The following is a 20401-nucleotide window of genomic DNA, read 5'->3' as shown; positions in this document are numbered from 1 at the left end:
AGATATTTGCAATATAATACTTGCACTGCAGCTCCATTCCTCCATCATTCGCACTCCATCGATGTCATTTCAGCGGTCTGAACAAGCAAAGGCATGCACATAATTAATTCCATGAGGGACAGCTTATTCATATACTTGCAGCTCTTGCTCTTTGTCTATCAGTTGCACGTCATTTACAATGGCTATTTCTGTTAATTCGAGTGTTCTCTGTAAATTATGTTCTAAATAAAGCTCCAAGTTTTCAGACTTTTTTATTTTGTAGTTCAATCAAACGTTTTCCATTGTCCTGCACGCACATCAGCACACACGCACCCTGGAAAAAGCTTTTTCTATTCTTCAGCTTTTGTGCCGTGTATAAAATGGTTTTAAAAATAACAACACGGCAACAATTGCTTGCACATGTGGATGTCATAAACATCGCTCCGGGCGCCCCTTCCCTCGCTCTGGTCGCCTAGGAACGCGACTCTAAAATGGCGGCAGCTGCCGACGCGGACGGCAGGCAGGTGAGCGGAGCCGCGGCACTTCCGCGTACCAGCGGCGCCCGCAGCCGCAGCGGACGGCATCGCCTCTGCCGCCCCGGCGCGGCCCCTCGGAGCCGCCCGCCGCCGTAGCCCTCCCGCTTCGCCTCTCCGGCGGGCGGCGTGCCGCGGTCGGGCTGGGGGGTCCGCTGGGACGGCGTGGCAGAGGGCCGGGGCTCGGCTGGGTTGAGGAGATGGGGAAAGCCCAGCTAGTGCTCGGGCACTTCGGGCACTGCCCTTTCCCTTAAGCATGGCTGTTGAGCTCCGTTTTGGAGGTAGGAATGCTCCCGTCTGCGTGCCTGGCAGCTGCTCTCCTTTGCTCTCCCCGGGTACAGCTGCCTTCCTCCAGGCAGTTTTCCTTTTCCATTGGCAGATTGTGTGGGCCGTTTGTCCAGGACTTTCCCTGCCTGACGGCTGCAATCAGGCTGCAGCCATATCAAGTTGTGGACAAATGTCTGGCCACCGGCTGTTCTGAGTCAGTGTACACCATACGCCCCGTTGGATCCCCTGGGAAAGTACTGCAGGTTTCATGCACTTGTGTTTGCACCCAAATCTATCTTAAGCTCCAGAACACGCTACACAGACTCATCATGCAGCTAGTACAGGCTGCTCTAATCGTACCATCAGTACTTGGAAGCTGTTTTGTATTTGCAAAAATATTTTATAGAGTCATAGAATCACAGAGTGGCTTGTGTTGGAAAGGACCTCAAAGCTCCAACCTTCTGCCATGGGCAGGATTGCCACTTACTAGATAGGCTGCCCAGGGCCCCATCCAACCCGGCCTTGAACTCCTCCAGGGATGGGGCATCCACAACCTCGCTGAGCAGTCTCTGCCAAGACCTTCTCACTCTCTGAATAAAGAATTACCTCTAACCTAAACCTCCCCTCTTTTACTTTAAAGCCATTCCCCCTTGTCCTATCACTATTAGACCATGTAAAAAGCCACTCCCCTTCCTGATTGTAAGTTCCCCTCAAGTACTGGAAGGCTGCAAGATCTCCCAGGGACCTTCTCTTATCCAAACTAAACAAGCTCAACAATTTGCAATTTTGTGTTGTAAGCAAAAATCTTACTGATGCTGGGCGTAGTATTACTAACCCCATGTTGTTCTGTGGAGACAACATTTCTTAACTGCTGTCACTGAGATCTTAATACTCATGTTAAAAGAATTGCCTTTACAAATTATGGCATATCACTAACATGCTCTGAACATTTCATTTACTTCTATGTTTTTCAAAGTTAAGTATACAGTTTTCTGAATACATACTTTAAAAAAATCGTATGCATAAAATAAATCTGCAAATGTATTGCAAGTTAAGCTGTTCTCCTGGTGGTCAGCTGTACAGTTTGCCTGACATGAGCTGAGGAGCCCCTTCTTTGAACAGCTATCTCACATCTATGAACTATGATTCTCAACAGGAAAAAAAACCTAAAAAACAAAAATCTAGAGTGAGCGTAACATAATTGTTGGTGTCTTTTTTTTATCAATTTAAAGTAGAAACTATTAATTTAATATTTCTTTGTTTTAAATTTTGCTATAGTTTGTGAGGGGCCATGATTCATCGGTTAACTTTGGCATGTGTATTAATTTAGAGCCTGAATATGTATGTGTGACAATGTAATGACTTATGCAGGATCTTGTACTTAAAAATGTATTGTGTACTGTCAGGCAGTAGAGAAACAGCTGAAGATCTGTGGCTTTAAGAGGAACGTGGATGTCTTGGTGTTGTATCTGGCTGGACAGTAAGTAGAATGTTTTTCTGACTTTTACTAGAAGTGGAACACACAGTACATGGTAACCACAGTGCTTTCTGTAACTGTCCCTGAACATCATTTATATGTGAAATACCAGCTTTACACCTAGTCTGTGCATGCTGTGTGAAATGGCAAAGAAACATAGGGACACAGGGAGCAGAGCTGCATGAGCTGTGAAGTAGTTAAATGCCTCAGCCCTAGGCATGCGGTCCTTCTCTAGCAACCCAGCATTGCTTGAGGGTCTGTAAGTTCACAGAGTTTTGCATGAACTTCTACCACAGGGAACAGAGACATGAAGCTTAATGGGCTGATCTCTACCTGTTCTAACTGGCTTGTAAGTCTGGGTGGAAAGAGTATCAAAACAGCAAATGAAGAAACACAGGACCTGCCCAGTCTGAGAACTGCCAATTTTCTGACCTCCCTGAAGAAATCTGTTGTTGCAATAGCAGAACTAAATGGTAGCACCTTTGATATTGCTTGCATCTTGGCTGTTAAGAACTGAAGGGAGGGCAGGGCAACATGAAGTGAGTACAAGAGCTGTTTGAGGTAGGCAGCACTGATCAGAGAACTGATCTCTGGGAGCTTTGTGAAGCAGCTGAAGAGATGGGGCAGATGAGAAGAAACCATGTGAAGGAAAGGAAGGCAAAGTTTTCATGAACCTGTGGGTGATCTGGGTTGATAGAGCTGTAGGATGAACATGCTGAGAGGCTACCAGAAAGATGGATACATGACAGGACATACTTCCAAGTTTTTGAAAAGCATACTTTGAATTTCTGGCCAGGGCACAATTCCAAGTGTTGCATACCTGTCTGCAGCCTCACAGCTCTGTCTAGTTTGTGCTGTTGATATCGTGTAAAGAGCTAACATAGTGTAATAATTCAGCCATGAGGCCTTCAAGGTCTCTAAATCCTTTGAATGCAAAAAACAAACAAACAACAACAACAAAACAGGTGTTAGGGAATTTGAGAATTATTTCGTTTGCTTTTCGTGGAAGGTGGCCTTGAAAGTCTCAGTGTATCCCCTTAGCACATCTCCTGATTAACACCAGGAAGGAATTCAAAACTCAACAGTGGAAGGAAAGTATGAAACATCTGGTTACTGTTAAATTATTATAACATTTATTTTAGAAAGAAGAAAGCATAGAAAATCTTAGTAAGGAAGATATATACATACTGAGATGGTGTGTAGAGTCTTAATAAGTGTATTTTCTGATGTTAAATACTTAAAAGTATATTCTCGCTGGCTTTGAAATACTCCTTGCTATGGAATAAAGAAGGAATAAAAGAATAAAAAGAAATAATCAGGAGACAGATATAGAGGTGATCTGTCTTCCCATGAAACCATTTTGAGAAAGATGATGCAAGCTTGTTTCTTTGATGATTGAAGAGAACGAGTTTTCTTTTATTCTATCCCAAATTACCTTGAACCTCAGCCAATCTCAGTATCAGAATATGCTTTCTCAAGTGTTAATTTGACATAATTTTCTACTGGCTAAAGTAGGAAGAAAGTGAAAAAAAAAATAAAGTCATTCAAATTTGAAGGAATCAAATTTTACTTTTAAACCACTACTGTTAAAGGCATGTCAAAAAGTTTACATTTGGTCACTGAAAGCTGTCATCCTAGGAAAACTGATTAACTTAGCAGTAGGTAGGATAAGAGGGCTGGAGGCCAGAAAGTATCAGTTTGTAAGAGACATGCAAAGGCTGGAAGGCATACAGAAAGGGACGTGCTCCTCTAAAATGTTAGAGAAATTAAGCTCTACCTGGGGCAAATTAAATGCCTTAATACTGCAAAGAAAAAAAAACACCACAGATTAGAACTTGGAGATAGACAGCCTCATCTTGGCTGTTACAATGGAGTAAAGCCAATTAAAATGTAAACCTGTGTAGAATGGCAGTGACAAAATATTGGGAAATTTTGGCTTTGCTATGTGAAACATAATTTGGCAGTATGTAGGTAAAAGTCTACAAAAAAAAAAAAAAAAGAAAAAATAACTCTGGAAGAGCTCTGCATTTTCTGTCAGCTCTCATGCACTTATCTTTATTACCTGCAGAAATGTATTTGCTTGTGACAACAAAATAAACACATATATACAAAATGTTCTTGCAGACTTAGTTTTTAGAGGTGATTTGAGGAGACCAAATAGCCAGTTATCCAGAGCAGCTGCTTGGGATAAGCTCATGCTCAGAAAAATGCATGAATTAAAATACATCACATCAACTTTGTGGTGTTTGCTCCTGGTGTTTTTTTTTTCCAAATGCAAGATGGAAAAGGTGCTCACTCCTTCCTGGAAGGGTTCCTGGAGAAAAAACACAAAACACCTGGGAAGAGGGACATGGCTTCACAGCTGGAACACGAGCAGAGCGGATTAGGCTGATGGTGTGAGATTAATTCCTACCAATCTGGTTAATTCTTTCTGGACCACTGGCCCTGGTCATCAGAATGTTCAAAACTGACATGAAAATTTTATTATATCAATTAAAATTGTAAAGATTGTCTACAATTATTTGAGAGGAAATCAAGAACATTTATTTAAAGCAGTGAAAAACAGCAACAATTAGTGAAAATTATTTAACAGCTCACCCATATTCTCTGGTTAGTAGGTAATTTGTTATTTAGAGCACACCAGCAAGCTCAGCTTCAAAGTGCAAGGTACACAATTAAACTAAAATCCCTACAAGCACATGGGAGAGAGATCCAACCTCAGTCAAGGTATTCATTTAAAACAAGACTGCTAATGAATGTGAATACTAAGTTTATAGGAGAAAAATGTTGAAGAAGGGCAGAAGATTTCACAACATGCATTAATAAAAAAGATAAGGAATTGACAGCAATGTGCTTGTTGTCTACCTTCTCTTAGCATCATGGCCAAGGAATCCATATTGTCCTTTCACAACATTTTTCCTTTGTTTGTGTCCCCCAGAATGCAAAAATCCTCCTTCTGTGTTCTCAGTAGAGTTTCCACCATCTGCAAAGTAGATGAAATATTGTATTCACTAAAAAATATATGCTTTTATGGAAGAAGAAATTAATGTATAACTGAGTTCCCATTTCTTTACCATTTGCTGCTTTGTTATGCTTTCACATTTATCATGCATATGTTATCTCTCCCTTTTGTGCTTTTTTTGTTTTCTACAGAATTGTTGCTTTTTAGTGCTTACATAATATTAGCTACCAGAAATCACACTGCTTACCTAGTGATTAAGCACCACTTTGTTTTTTTCCACTAGAGGACTAAGGAGTATTCCAAGTCTGTCACTGTTTCGTAGGTTGAGGTATTTGTGGATTAACAACAATAAGGTAATGTAATAAAGCTGTAGTGTCACCTACATATGTTTGAATTAAGGGACATTCCCAGGAGAGTGTTCAGTATGACAATGTCCACATTAAGTTCTGCAGCATGGTCCTAAGACAATTCCACAAGCCGTATGCTGCACATGCTCCACCTCTGCAAGTCTAGATGATCATAATTACTATGTCCTGTATGAGTTCTAACATGATGCTCTGTAAAAATAGCCGAACACTACAGTTTTCAACCAAGTCTCAGCATGTTGTATTTTAGAAAAAATCAGCTACTTAGCAGTAGGAGGATTGTGTGATTTAGAAATCTGCAAATATTTAGCCAACAATTACCAAGTGTCTGACTGAATCCAAACCTTACTAAAAAGGGGAAATTTATAAAAGGTACTATTTTCTAACCTGCTTTTAAATTCCTTACTATACAGTAATTTACATAACTTTCACAAAGGACATGAATTCTTAAAACACCAGAAGTGCTTGCTCAGGTCAATAAGTAGCTCTGTGAGGAGAGAAAAAAATAAATTTACATTCCATGTAATTGAGGAGTATATGCGTATCTGCTGCCCCAGGCTAACATCAATTATATAGCATCTTATGTCAGCTTTGTTGAAAGACCTGTGGTTATCCAACTGCTCTTAAAGAAAAGCAAAACCATGGATATGCAAAGAGGTTGAACTAAAATCACAGTATAAGGCTTTCCATTTTACTTCTAAAAGGCACTAAAGAGTAAGGAGAAATGGCCTATTGACTGTGAGCATGACAAAGATGGAGAAATGCCATGCTGTATTACAGGTGTGTGTGTACCCACACTACAAAAGGTACAGTAATCGCTGCAAAGAATGTGAGAAAGAATTGAGAATGAACAAAGAACAAAGAATGTTTTCAGATTGCTATTTTCACTCAACCATGTTGTTTTTCTGAACCTTAAAGTAACTTTTAATTTCCAACAGGAAAACTTACTTTGTCTCTTCCTTTCAACTTTCAGAACTTTCAACTTTGCTCAACATAGAGCAAAACACGTTTGTCTTAAAGTCAGTGGTATAATTCAAGATCTAAAATCATTCCTGCACCAGCAAATTATATTACAGAAATCAAAATAGTGTTGAGAATCAAATTCTATTTGTTGTCTTTGTGTTTAAACTGTAAGGATAAGCAGCTGTGCGACACTAATGCTCTCAGCTGTTTCAAGGGCCAGATAGGCATCCCCTTCCAGATATTAACCTTGCATTCATATCAAGACTGCAAGATTAAAAACTTCCTATAGTAAGACAGTTTTTAAAAGGCTATGTTCTCTACCGTTAAATTTAGACTGTTACATAATAGTTTTTCTAACTCTAATTTCAGATTCAAGATTTAAGTTTCTTAAAAAAAAACTACTGTTTGACTGAGCTCTACCTCAACAACAATGAACTCACAGATATATCAGGTATCAATCTTCCCTTTTCAGATTGCTGAGCTGTACTTTCTTTTTTGTGTATTGGCATTCAAATTTATAACAGTGAATGACAGCCAGTAAGTTAATGGTTGAAAGCTCACATATATGCATAAACGTTAATTATTTTCTTAGGGATTTGATTTGTTCCAGCATACTTGAGTGGCAATAGACTACAAGTTCAGATCAAGTGCTGGTTTGAGGGCAGTGAAATATCATACACTTTAATATCAGGCAATTGTAAAATATTTTGGATCCAGCATGACCATATCTTATGTTCTCAATGAATATTTGAAGTTGTTTTTCTATTGGATGATTTTCAGTTCTGTTGCTGACCAGGCATTGAAGAAGCAGATAGAAGAATCTCCTGGGAGCCATTCGTATTTAGATGATGAAAAACTGTAGTGCTGATAGACTTAGCATGAAATGGAAGAGACTTGATTAATAAGTTGTCTCATTTCCTGTAGTTTCAGCATTGTGTAGTAACACTTATAATCAGAAGTGTTTTGCAGAAAAACATTTTTATCACAAAGTTCCATTTGTTACTTATAAATCTGTATATATTTCGCATGTTCTTGTAGATTTCAGTAGCTGTGCCAGACCACCACTGAATTTCTGAATGAAGAGGCCAAAGCATATCAACACATTTGTGGATTTTAGATTTTTGAAATATTACTATTTGACTTTTATCAGTTCCTATAAATTATTAAAATGAGAAATTGTGTTGATTAGTTTCTGTGAGATCTTGTGGAAAAATGAATGTTTGAAAGAAAAATATTTAGGCAGAAGAGACATTACAGTAGACACCAACATAGGGGTTTAACAAAGCGTGGGGGTCATTAGCAGAGAAATGTGGATGAGAAAAACTGTGTAGAAATTGGAAAACGAGCTATTGAAACCAACTGTGGTATGACAGTGTGAACATGTAGTCTGGGTCAGCCACAGCCATGCTTGGAATAACTTCTTCATACATTAATAATAGCTTGAAATGGAGCTACTTTCTATAGGTATAATCTATGAATTGCTTGAGAGGCAAAGGCAATGTTAGGTCAGGATAAAAGGAAGTGGAATTAAAGATTACTGGGATATAGGAGTCTATGGGAACTGTTGAGTCGTGGCCTGAGCCACTGATTGATCACCTGAGGGGAGCACGGAGCCAGCCACAGGTGAAGGCAATTCAGCAGTGTGACCGGAAGGGGTGGAGCCTGGCTGCACCTCTCCTAGACCCGTTTAAGGGCTGACTGCCTCTGGGAAAAGATCTCTTTCTGGAGGTTGTTCCTTTTGGAGTTTTCTACTGTGAGCAATTTTAACAAGAATGTAAAATTCAGCGTGCGATGTAACAAAATAGTTATCTAGATAAATGTAATGACATATAATGAGAATAATTATTTTTCATTTCAGGTGCTCTGAAAAACTTGCATTCATTACAGATTCTGTTGCTTCACAACAACCAGTTAAAACAACTTGGTGAAACAGTGAAGGAATTAAAAGGAATGATAAGCTTGCGGACCCTAAGTAATACCTTATTTTTGTTTTGCAGAACAGTGAGCAGTAGCTTTTAAGAATATCTTACCAGGATATGTTTCTTGTCTGCTTGTGCATCACTTGCCAATAGCTTCTAAAGCCAATTACCAATTTCAACCAAATTTGACAGAAGCAACCTGTAACACATGAAAATTTCGTAGAGACTACTGCTACTAAGCTTTTGGCTGCTAGCTAACCAGCCTTTGGCCTAAGTAGCTTGGAGGCAATCAAAGCCATGTGCTGCTCCCTGTTTGTATGGGGAAAATGGGAGAGTGCTGATATTATCATAGAAGTGACGGGAGATGAGAAACTGGTGTCACTGTTCTTGAGAGTGCATGGAAGGTGATAGGTTATGGAACAGAAATTCCTGTCTTGTTAATCATATTCTTTGTAGAACTTAGAATCTGCTCAGAAAGATGCAGAAAATACAGGCTTTTAGAGTCTTGAGAATAAACATACTCTGATATAATAGTATCTAAGTGGCATGATTTTGATATACTAGATGGAAATGAAGTTTTAAATTACATTATACAAGATGGTGCTGGCACCACTATGCTAGCAGCCTACAGGAAAGTAAAATTCAATGCTATTAAGCTATTGAAAGCATGGGAAGTCTTTGTGCATGGTTCCTGACAGAATATTGTCATAGATCATGCCAATCTCTCAGTACTTTGAGAACACAGGAAACAAGTTTCTTGTCTTGCTGTCACAATCACTGAAGGTGAATATCATCAAACCATACCTCCTTACACATTCAAAAATTGACTGCCTTAATGACAGGAAAGGAAAAAATGGCTTGCAGAGTACAATTTTAATTGAAATTGATGTTGGTCTGAAATTCACAAACAAACCAAGTCTTTAGGAAGACAACGTGCTGGCAAAATTATTCTTTTTCTTTTTTCATTATGTGCAAGAATGAAGAAGAGCTCACATAAGAATGCAGTTGTTTGAAGTGATTAGGCAAAGTCTGGACAGATTCAGACAGATTCAGACATTGTATGTATGAATGGTGCTGTCACTTGAATTGAATGTTATAGCTCTACCAATTAATATGGAGCTTCAGAAAGCACAGGGAGTCTGTGCTCATTGCAGTTGACTGTGGGAAATAGAGAGGAATAGCAGATAGTTACAGTGCTGCTGAGTCATTATGAGTGACGTTCACAAAGACTCTGTGAAAACTGAATGAATATTGGACTGGCCACCATTATAGAAAAGCAATTATTTAGAATAACTTTTTTAAAAAAGGCTCTTCAGTTCAAAGATATGACAATAAATAGGTAGAAGAAGTGTAATATTCTACTCTACGGTATTCATTCCCTTCTAACCTTTACAATCATTAAAAAAAACCCCCAAACTTCAATGCCTTCATTTTAAAGAAATTTAATAGAAATGATTTCCCAAATTGCCAGGAGTCTATTAGTTTAATAAAATGCCTCATCGTATTTGAAATAAAGGTCAGTAAGAAATGAACAAAATGTGTTTTAAAAGTGATTTATATCAAATTGTATTACTATAGCATCTGCTTGCAGTATTCAGGACTGGGAAGTGAGCACAGCATTTCAGCTGCGTAACTTCAAAAAGGCCTGTGCCCGTGATCCATCTTTATAAAATAAAAAGTGTTTTGGAAATGGGAAGCTTCTCACTGTTGTGAGGCAGTTTTTGTTTTTTTAATTTATTTATTTTATCACTGGAAAATTTGATTTTCAAAATATCTTGCAAAGCATCAATAGAATTTCTGGATATATAACAATGTTTTATTATTGTGTAGCTCCTGTGAGCTGTTACATTGAGGCAGTCGGGTACACTATTATCGTTCACTTTGGGAGCAATATTCAGCTACCAGAATGTTGCATTTCTTTTTTCTTAAAGCTCTCCTGTGATTTTTGGCCACTGCACTGCTAAGGATTTGAAGCATAACACCATTTTTCATCATGCATTAACTGAAAACAGTCAGTTTCTAAAGATTTACTGGATGGGTTGCTCACAACTGCAGACTTTTGGGAGATGCATAGGGTTTCTTTATAGGCTCACCTTGTTCTACATCTCTTGGAATCTAAGATTTCTGTGTACTCTGCACATTACCTCAACTGATTTATTGTCCACATCTGATAACATCTTCCTGCTCAAAAAAAGTTATTTTGTCTTTCACTATGCTTCTGTCACAATAGTTCCTTTCTACCCCGCGTAGGGTAGGCACGCTCTTTTCCTACATTCTGAACTGGGAAAAGAGACAAACCTGTGGAGGAAGAAAGCATTATCCCTAATTTGTAGAAGGAAAATTACGTTATCTTGACTAGAAAGCAGAGCCAAAAAGTGATTCCAGATGTTTTGTTAAATAAGACCATCTTGATCTATATGGTGGCTGGATTTACTTTAAGATCAAGCAGCAGAAAAATTTGTATACTGTTAAAAATCAGTGCTGGTAATGAGGAACATGCTCCAAGCAGCATCTAGATTCAGAAGAACTTAGTATCAGCTCCTCCCTTTGTCTTGGAAAAATCTCTCTTTGAGTCACCATTCTAGTACTGCTCAAACAACAAACCTACCTGCTTTTAGAGAAGTTTCTAAGAAGTTTTTCTCTGTGGAATGCTACAGTGTTTTTTTCTTGACTCAAAAGCATTCTCATGAGACAAACACATCATCTTATTTCTGATTAACGCTTCCTAGCAAAAATGGCTTTATAGTCTTGGATGCAGTAAAAACACAGAACTTTCTTTTGCTGCCACCTTGTGGGCTGCTTACTACTCCTGAATATGGTGGTTTTGTTGAAAATTCATTACAACGTTAAAACATTTTCTGTTCTCTGAATACCTGAGCAGGCATTTTCCACGTACAAGGTTCCACTTGCCCACTCCAGCCTTACTGAGCCTCCAAACAGTCAGCTAGTAGCACTGAACTCTGAGCACTCTGTGAAACTCAAATGTAGCCTGGTGAACAAAATATGAAATCCTGTGGTTCACAAGCCGCTGTAGAATATTTCTCAATCTTTTTTGTCTTTTAGTATCTCTGAAATACAAGAGTTCTTATTTGCCATTCACCTCGCCCTCCTTACCTGTTAAGATTAGGTATACCAGGGGATTTTTTGACCTACAGGGAATATTGGCCACAGGCTCTTTCAAAACAGATCAGTGTAGATCTTCGTAGAAATTGTCAAAACTGTTAACTTTTTTTTTTTTGCCTGCTGTGATCTTAAGGTATCCTGATCTTTTTTTTTTTTTTTTTTTTTTTTGTACTGTTTAAGAAAAACAGTATTTCTTTAAAGAGAAAAATAGCTTTTTTTTTTTTTTTTTAATTTAGAAAATAAACTTTTTTTCATTCTATTTTTTTTTATCTGAGCCAGTTTCTACTTTAATCAACTTTAGATGTCATTCGCGTGAACCAAACCAAGTCTGGTGTGTGAGTTGGGTGGATGTTCCACATTTGCCAAAGCAGTAACAGAGGACTGATGCTTGTCTGTGTTGCAAAGGTTTGGTTATTCAGGGAATGTGAACCTGAGCATAATAAGTATTTCAGTCAAGTTGCTAATGGGCTTTTAGAACTTAGGGTCTTATAACTTAATAAAAGTGTGTGGCACTTCATTTCCAGAAGCACAGGTCCTTTTACACATTTTAATCTTCAAGTTTTTCACTTTTCAAACTCATAATCCATATAGAAATCAGAAAATGCAGCATTTTTATTTTATATTGCATTTATGGGATAAAACCTTTATATCGGCTCTGATAAAGCCTTAGGAGTCCTAAAGCTCATCTTTTTTTAATTAACTCTCTCCTGCTGCAAATTTTGTGTCTTATCGTTAAGCCATCAGACAAAAAACAAAAAACCTGCTACAATTTAAAGTAGGCATCACCAAAAATACTCAAGGCAATCAAAGGCGAGTATTTAGCGGTTTTGTCTGTATGTCTTAAAAAATACAAAAAAACTTCAAAGGCTTCGAGTGCACAATGATGCCTTTCCTCAAATCTTGCCTGTGGTATTTTGCACGCTCTGCAATAAGCCAGTTCCTTGCAGTCTGTCTTCAATTGAGTGATTTTGTGAGTATAAGGGAACCAAGCTTTGTTTACCTGCTGTAAAAATAATTTGAAGTTAAAAACATTTTCTACAAAATCTTTGTCTACTAGTGCTCTTTAATTTTCCTGTCTTGCTGAGTTTGTTACTTTTCTCTGTAGTTTTGGTGATGGCATTGTTTTGTATATATTTTGCAGACCTGTTTCACAACCCTCTGGCATATGATGCAGGCTACCGTCTCTATGTGATACACAGCCTCCCTTCAGTGCAGCTCCTGGACAGGAAGCGTAAGGATTTATTTTTCTCTTTTCACAAAGTGTTGACTGTTGCTTTTGATTTTTAGTAAGTTTGGAAAGATATGTGAATTATTCTTGTCCGTTTCTTACGTACATTTGTTAATACCAGTTTGTTAGATCTTTTGCTATAACCATTTTTGAAAGTTTTGTTTGGCATAAACCCTTTGGTTCACCCAGCGCTGTTAATTTCCATCTTTTTCTATTTAAATTGTGTATGGTTATCTTGTAGTTGGTCTATATGTTGTTGGGTAAGAGATATAAGCCTGCATTTAGAAACACGTGCCTCCATTTGGTGTGATGTTCTCAGATAACTGTGTGTTTCTGTGCGTTTCTAGAATGTATGCACATCCATGCTGACCAAGTTGTCAGATGGAAATCTTCATGAATCATCAGATCTTTCACTTGTTGTCTTAAAAAGAAAAGAATTATATTGAGAACAAATATATAGATATGTATCAGTAAATATATTGAAGACAAACCAATTTAATAAACAAGCCACAGTGGAGCCAGAAAATCAGCTTTGGTGTTTGTGTCTTTGATGTTTGGTGAGCTGTGATGCACAAAAGGATTGAACGTTACTGTGAAGTGCTGAGAAAAGTATTGATTTGTACCTGACTTTCTCCTCATGGGAAAACAGTGAGGGGAAACTGTCATCTTGGAAACCTGCTCTGAGCCTGTGGGAGAAACAGTGCGGGAATTGAGAAGGCAGCCTCAGGATGACTGTTTGGCTGCAGGTTACGCAGCCCTGCCATGAAGGAGAGCTGGCAGATGGGCATGGTCTGTGTTAGGGGTTATTGAGCTTCTGGGTTGACCACGTGGCCATCTGCCAATGGCTGTACGTTCATTTCCTATACTGGAAAGTGAAACACCTTTCCTGTGTACCTCCAGCCTCTTCAGTACTTGGTCTGGGGCACTTTCTTCAGACTGTTTTATTAACAGTCACTTTTGGCTGTCTGAAGCTAAATCTACTGGGAAATACACGCTGCCTTTACAGTTCTAAAAACAATTCCACAAAACTTCATGGACTCCTGTCTTCAGTACAGTTATGCTGTATTCAGCTCTGGAGCAGGACTTGTAGCATTAATTTCTATCAAGCTGTACCCTGGGTGTTCTATTTAGTGAACTGTTTATTTAACGTTACAAAGACTGTAATGTGAAATTAAATATTTCCTCTTTCAATCTTGAATGGAAAATGTTCCATCTGTGGAACATTCCGACAGCTTTGGCCTGGCTGGCGTCTTTATGCAGGACACGTGCTCACACTTTGTTACCTCCAGACATGGATGCTGCAGCTCCTTTCTAATGAGTCCCCCAGATACCACAACTTAGAAACTCCCCGAATTCGAAATGTTCCTGCCAGAGTTAGGTTCTAAACCTACAGCTCTCTTCCTTTTTCCTATCTGAAGTTTTAGATCAGTATGCAGGTCATATCATTAGTTAAAATCCCTCATTTAACTTACAGTCTCAAACTCTTTCTTAAAAATGTGAAGTTATTTTTGAAATCAAGCACAAAACAAGAAAGTGTGAAGCTTTTCTTTTTACTGCACTCCTTCAGTTTCCTCCATAATTGAGCAATGGGAATTAAACTGACCTTGAAGTGGGATTTGTTCACGCTGTTCGTAAAGAAAGTTCCAAGTTTTCACTGACTTCTGGAGTAGATGTCATTTGTAGTAATGAAAAGCCTTGTCTGGTAGTTTCTTCGTTTAAAATTCCTGATCCTACTGCATCCAAAATAAATACTTTTATTTTGTTAGAGGGGGCTGTGCCCCAGAGCTGTAGCAAGCATCACTCCGTGATCTTCTTCTGAATCTCTGTGAAATTATGCAGATTTACATCACTGTTGTTATAAACCTGCACAAAATGAAGTTTGCATGCAGTTAGCACCAGCCTTTTTAGTTGATAGAGGAAATAGTTTTTTATATCTCTTTTAACAGCAGTTACACGAAGAGAACGGGAGTTGGCATTTCCTGTCTGTAACTGTGAAAGGTCCAGCGCTGTGGAGTCGATTGCTTTTGGGAAGAGAGTGGACTCAGTGCCAGGCACTGCCATCAGGAGCAGCAGGGGCCCTTGGCCAGCCAGGAGACTGGTGGTGCCCCCAGGTAATCATAACCATAAGAGCAAAAGCAACCATTTGGGGGTGCTTTCAGTTGAAGTTCTTTTCATTCATCCAATACAAACTTGGTGTCCTAGTTAGTAAAATATCAATGCATTGGGAACTCAACCAAACTGCTCCGCAGAGCCAGGAGCAGCACTCAGAACAGCAGATGAATGAATCCTCAGCTGTGTGCATTATGACAAATACGTTCATAGAGTCACAGAATTGTAAAGGTTGGAAAAGACCACCACAATCATCTAGTCCAACTGTAGTTCCTGCTACACCCTGTAGTTAAACAAGTATTTTAACAGCTGAACAAACAGCATTTTATTTTTTCAACATATATCACATTGTTATTTTTTAAATTTTATTGAAGAGCATCTCAGTACACCGTAATGCTGTTTTGGTGATCAGCATCCTTGAGTTTTGATGCCCTCTAGTGCTTTTATAAAATGATCTCTTGAAGAAAATATTTTCTCCTACTGTTGTAGATTTTGTACATCTTGCCTAGTTTTGTAAGCAGATTCCTTTTTATGCTTTCCAAGCTGAGAATATTTTCATGATGTCTGATAATAGCATATAAAGTCATTTTCTAAAGAGTCCTTAAAACATTTACTGCTGTCAGACAGCACAGTGAGTACCCATAACCTTGTGACTGCTCTGTCATGAGGCAGTCCAGAGCAAAACACAACGTTGTCTGCTTTTTGGATGTACTTCTATGAAAAACCTACAAACCAATGCATGGAAAAGTTTGTCTAGGGAAAATTAAACATGAGTAACTGAATTTGAAAAGATTTTACATGTATCAAATCTGCTGATTTTTTGACTCATTTGAACAAGTAATTTGGGTTCAGGATGATAATCCTTAGTTCATCAAAATGCTGCATGCGCATTGATGTCTAAATTTGAACTTTTTATTACAGGTTGGGAGTTTGGAAATCACACAAATAAGTAAGTGTTTCTCTGAGCTTTCTGTTGTTGGTTTTGTTGTGGTTTTGTTTTGTGTGTGTGTGTGTGTGTGTGTGCTTTTTTCAGAAAAAAAAACAGTAAAAATAATTTCTTGACAAATTTCCTGGTGTTCTGTGTTTCACACAGTTGAAAAGTTGAAGCTGTATCATTCTGATAAGATAGCCAACCCACTGCTGTATTAATTCTGATATGAAAAGGTATTCCAGGTGTATAAAAATGCTATTTATTTTATAAAAGTGCTGTTTATTTTATAAGATCAAATAGCAATAACTAGAAAAAGTGTGCTTGAAGCATTGGAGCATCACAATAGCTGTTCTGTATTGTGGCACAGACAGCATTCTGCTTTCTGGTTGCTCAGAAGAACATACTCTCTGGAAAGCATTACAGAGCTATAGAACAAAATGTTTTAAGCATGTAGTTAACTTTATTCTGTTAAAATTTCGACGTCAGAAATAAATGGAAAAGCTTATTTCTGTGATATCTGCCTGGATTGAGGTGGTTTTTAATGGATTTTAATATGTTGACACTTTTAGATGCTATCTTTATAAGATATTTAAAATCTTAAGATAGCAGACTTTTGAGTTTCACGTATGAAAATAGTTGCCAGATTTATTAAAGGAAATAATAACAGCCTGTATATGATGATTTCCCTTAAAAATTTGATTTTTACGTAGTTATTCATTTTCAGTACAGCTCTTTACAGTCAGCTTAATTTGTGTTTATAAATGATTTTCCTGTTTTCGTGGAGTTCATTCATTGATGCAGTGGATGTGCAGCTTCCACTCCATCTGAATTGTGTAGGTACTTAGAGTTGGTGAGGTACCCAAGTGTTTGACAGTCTGTGTTATACACAGAGGAGACAAGGAGACAGTCACGTGGTTTCTGTTAGTTTCCTAGCACTGTGTGTCACATAGAGCTACACCTCTAGGGAATAAGTTTTACAAATTAGGGTTTTAATATTGTATCTGAGCTTAAAGTTTTGGTTGTTGATTTGGAACTGATACTGCAAGTCTGCCACTTCTCTCTCACAAGTATCAGGACACATGAACAACATCAACTGAGATTTCTGGATTCAGTGTCCTGGATTCTTGCATGGTCACTATTTAAAAGACTCACACTGAAATAAATTTTGCATTTGCGTTAATGGGCATCACAGAATCACAGAATCACAGAATCACCCGGGTTGGAAGGGACCTCAAGGATCATGTAGTTCCAACCCCCCTGCCTAGCAGGGCCACCAAACACACACATTCAGATCAGGTTGCCCAGGACCCCGTCCAACCTGGCCTTAAACACATCCAAGGACGGGGCATCCACAACCTCCCTGGGCAGCCCGTTCCAGGGCCTAACCACTCTCCTTGTAAAGAACTTCCCCCTAACATCCAACCTAAATCTTCCCTCCTTCAACTTGGATCCATTTCCCCTAGTCCTGCTGTTGTCAGCCCTTTTGAAGAGTTTACTCCCCTCGTGGGTGTAGGTTCCCTTCAGGTATTGATAGGCTGCAATGAGGTCACCGCGCAGCCTTCTCTTCTCCAGGCTGAACAAGCCCAACTCCCTCAGCCTGTCCTCATAGGGGAGGTGCTCCAGCCCCCTGATCATCTTAGTCGCCCTCCTCTGGACCCTTTCCAAAATCTCAATGTCTTTCTTGTACTGAGGGCTCCACACCTGGACACAGTACTCCAGATGGGGCCTCACAAGAGCCGAGTAGAGAGGGACAATCACCTCCCTGTCCCTGCTGACCACCCCTCTCCTGATGGAGCCCAGGATCCCATTTGCCTTTCGAGCTGCCAGAGCGCACTGCTGGCTCATGTTCAGTCTCTCGTCCATCAGGACCCCCAGGTCCTTCTCTGCCGAGCTGCTCTCAAGGACCACTCCTCCCAGCCTGTACGGGTGCCTGGGGTTCTTCCGGCCCAAATGCAAAACCTTGCACTTTGCCGTGTTGAACCTCATTAGGTTCACCCGAGCCCAGCCCTCCAGCCTGTCGAGGTCCCTCTGAATGGCCTCCCTTCCTTCCACCGTATCGACTGCACCACTCAGCTTGATCAATATGAAATCAAATCAATATGAAATCATGCAGTGCACAGTTTTATGATTTCCACTGGATACTTGTAAGAATCAGAACATTAAAGTGGACAACAGTGCTTTAAATACATTTTAAATAATTTACTGCATGTTTTTTCCTTAGAATCTTGGAATGCTGACCTTTTCAGGTTTTGTTTTGCTTTCTAAAATTTGGTAACAGAAGGAAGCCTTCTAAAAATTTACAATTTACAATCCTCACTCCTGACTTCTAACTTCATTAACTATAGAAAGCACACTTAGTGAAATAACTCCAAAGTAGGTTGAGAGCATTCTGATAATGTTCATTTGTTTTGTTCTTTTTGCAGAGTTCCATTTGAGAACCCAGAAGATGCTGTTTTACTACGGGCAATGACAAGATCTATAATGGAATTTTCCTCTATTGACTGGAGCAAAGTACCCACCTGTCGAGACAGAGGGCTTAAACACAAAGCAGAGGAATTCCCTGAGAAGCTGACAATCCAATTTAGATGACTTCTTTCTTCCTTAAGAAAAACACTGCTCCCCTGTCTAAAGTAGATGGAAGCATCTTACGTAAGTTACTATCTCTATAATGTAACTACACTCAAACATGCATCTAATTAAATGATCTTCCAGGAAAAAAAAAAAGTAGTATTAGTGTAACATTCCTTTTATCATCAAATATATAATATCTAGGGTCAACAAATTAAGAAATCAAATGCTAAACAGTGGTGATGTTATAACAAAAAAATGTTTGAAATGCAATTTCTATCATACTTTTTTTTAATCTCAAATCTTAATTTCTTAACAAGTACTTTATAGGATACATTATTTCATTCTTTATAGTTTCTACTGCATAATTAGACTTATGATGTTCACTACCAATAATATATCTTCTTCCTTCAAAATAAAGATATGAGGTGAATAGCATTCTTATTTCTAAGAGCAGTTCCAATTTGGTAATTTGTGTGCTACACTAATGTGCTGGAATCTCTTAGCTTTATGATACTACTGCACTGTGTCTCACTGCCCACAGAAGCACAGGCAAGTAAGGGTGCTGCAGTGTGGTTCCTGTCCGAGGCTGCCTACACTCTCCATGACGTGTCTCTGCTTACTGGTGCTTTATGGGGAGACAAGATGTGCCATACAGAATGCACTGTGCCAGGACTGCTGACAGCACTGTGGCACTGCACCTGACACTTTTGGCTTCTAAAGCCAGTTATCACTAAAGGAGGTAGCAGACCTGTATGTAAATGGAAAGTAATACATTTCTTCACAACTTTCTCTCTCTATTCTGCCAAAGGCTGAGTTTCAGTCAGTGCTATTTGTTATATCAAAGTCCTTCAGCAGCCTGGGGCTTGTCTTCTGAGTTCTTTCTTTTTTCTCCTGTTAGCACTGAGTCATGAAATGGTCTAGGCTGGCAGGGATTCCTGGAGTTTATCTGGCCCAACTGCTGTTGAAAGCCTGAGATAAGGTTATCCAGCACTCTGTCAAGGCAAGTCAAATATTTCCAGTGAGGGAGAGACCACCACTTCTTGGCAACCTCCTTCACTGTTTAATTGCACTCCAGAGCAATTTTCTTATATCCAGGTGGAATTTTGCCTGCAACAACTGGGGCCTGTTGGCTCTTGTCCTGTCACTATGCATCTCTGTGAAGATAGCTCATCTGCTCTATAGCAACCTCTAGGTACTGTAAGTTTTGTGATTAGATCTGAGCTTTTCTGTGAGCTAATGAGCTCACTTCCTCCAACTCTCTGATCATCATGGTGGCACCTCGGCTGGAACCTCTTTTGGTATTTTTTTTTTTGAGTCAGGTTGACCAAAACTGGATGCTGTATTCCAGGCATGGCTGAACAAGTGCCAAGCCAAATGAGATAATTACATCTTTGATCTGCTGATTATGTTCCTGTCTTTACCATCAGTGCTGCCAGGGCATTCCTCTGGCTCAGGGTCAACTTGCTGCCCACCGAGACTCCTGGGTCTGTTTCATCAGACCCAGACAGATCCCAGCCTGTACTGCTGCTTAAGATTGTTCCATCCCAGATATGTGACTTCATCTCTGCTAAACCTTGTAATTCCTTTCACCTTTTCAAAGTTAGATTCCTCCTTTTTTTTTTTTTTAATTTCAGCTTTCCTAGTTTTCTTGCTTATATTTACGCATCTTGTAAATGCCCTGAAGTCATTCTCATCAGCATGGTTTTAGGAGGGAGATCAACACCTTGGTAGGTTTCAAGACAAGCCAGATTAAATGAAACTCTGGCTAACATTTTTTCTTAACGCAGTCCTGTCTAAATTAAGACCCATTAGGATTCACTAAGTGTATGCAATCCCTAGTTTACCTAACTTTTTTGTGCTTTTACAGCTGACTGTTCTCACAGAGGTAGTCTACGATGTAACAATCTCAGCTGAGGAAGGCTGAAGCAAAGCACTGAGACCCTCATTTAGATTGCACTTGTTCTCTTCTGAGAT

At 39.1% G+C, this 20401-nt stretch overlaps 1 protein-coding gene across 1 annotated transcript; it reads left to right on the top strand.

Moving 5' to 3' along the window:
• Positions 1 to 2122: 2122 nt before the first annotated feature.
• On the top strand, positions 2123 to 18623 carry LRRC72 (leucine rich repeat containing 72). Its single transcript, XM_042817497.1, is given in 9 exon segments — positions 2123 to 2259; positions 5502 to 5571; positions 6288 to 6389; positions 6916 to 6997; positions 8405 to 8518; positions 12730 to 12819; positions 14763 to 14927; positions 15847 to 15874; positions 18280 to 18623. Coding segments are annotated over 9 exon segments (954 nt in total). The 3' UTR covers positions 18446 to 18623.
• The last annotated feature ends 1778 nt before the right edge of the window (positions 18624 to 20401 follow it).

This window comes from Centrocercus urophasianus, unplaced genomic scaffold, assembly GCF_019232065.1.
Source record: "Centrocercus urophasianus isolate 14NV4802_14NV808 unplaced genomic scaffold, USGS_Curo_1.0 seq_16, whole genome shotgun sequence".
Lineage (NCBI taxonomy): Eukaryota > Metazoa > Chordata > Aves > Galliformes > Phasianidae > Centrocercus > Centrocercus urophasianus.
This window is presented reverse-complemented; position numbering and strand designations above follow the sequence as displayed.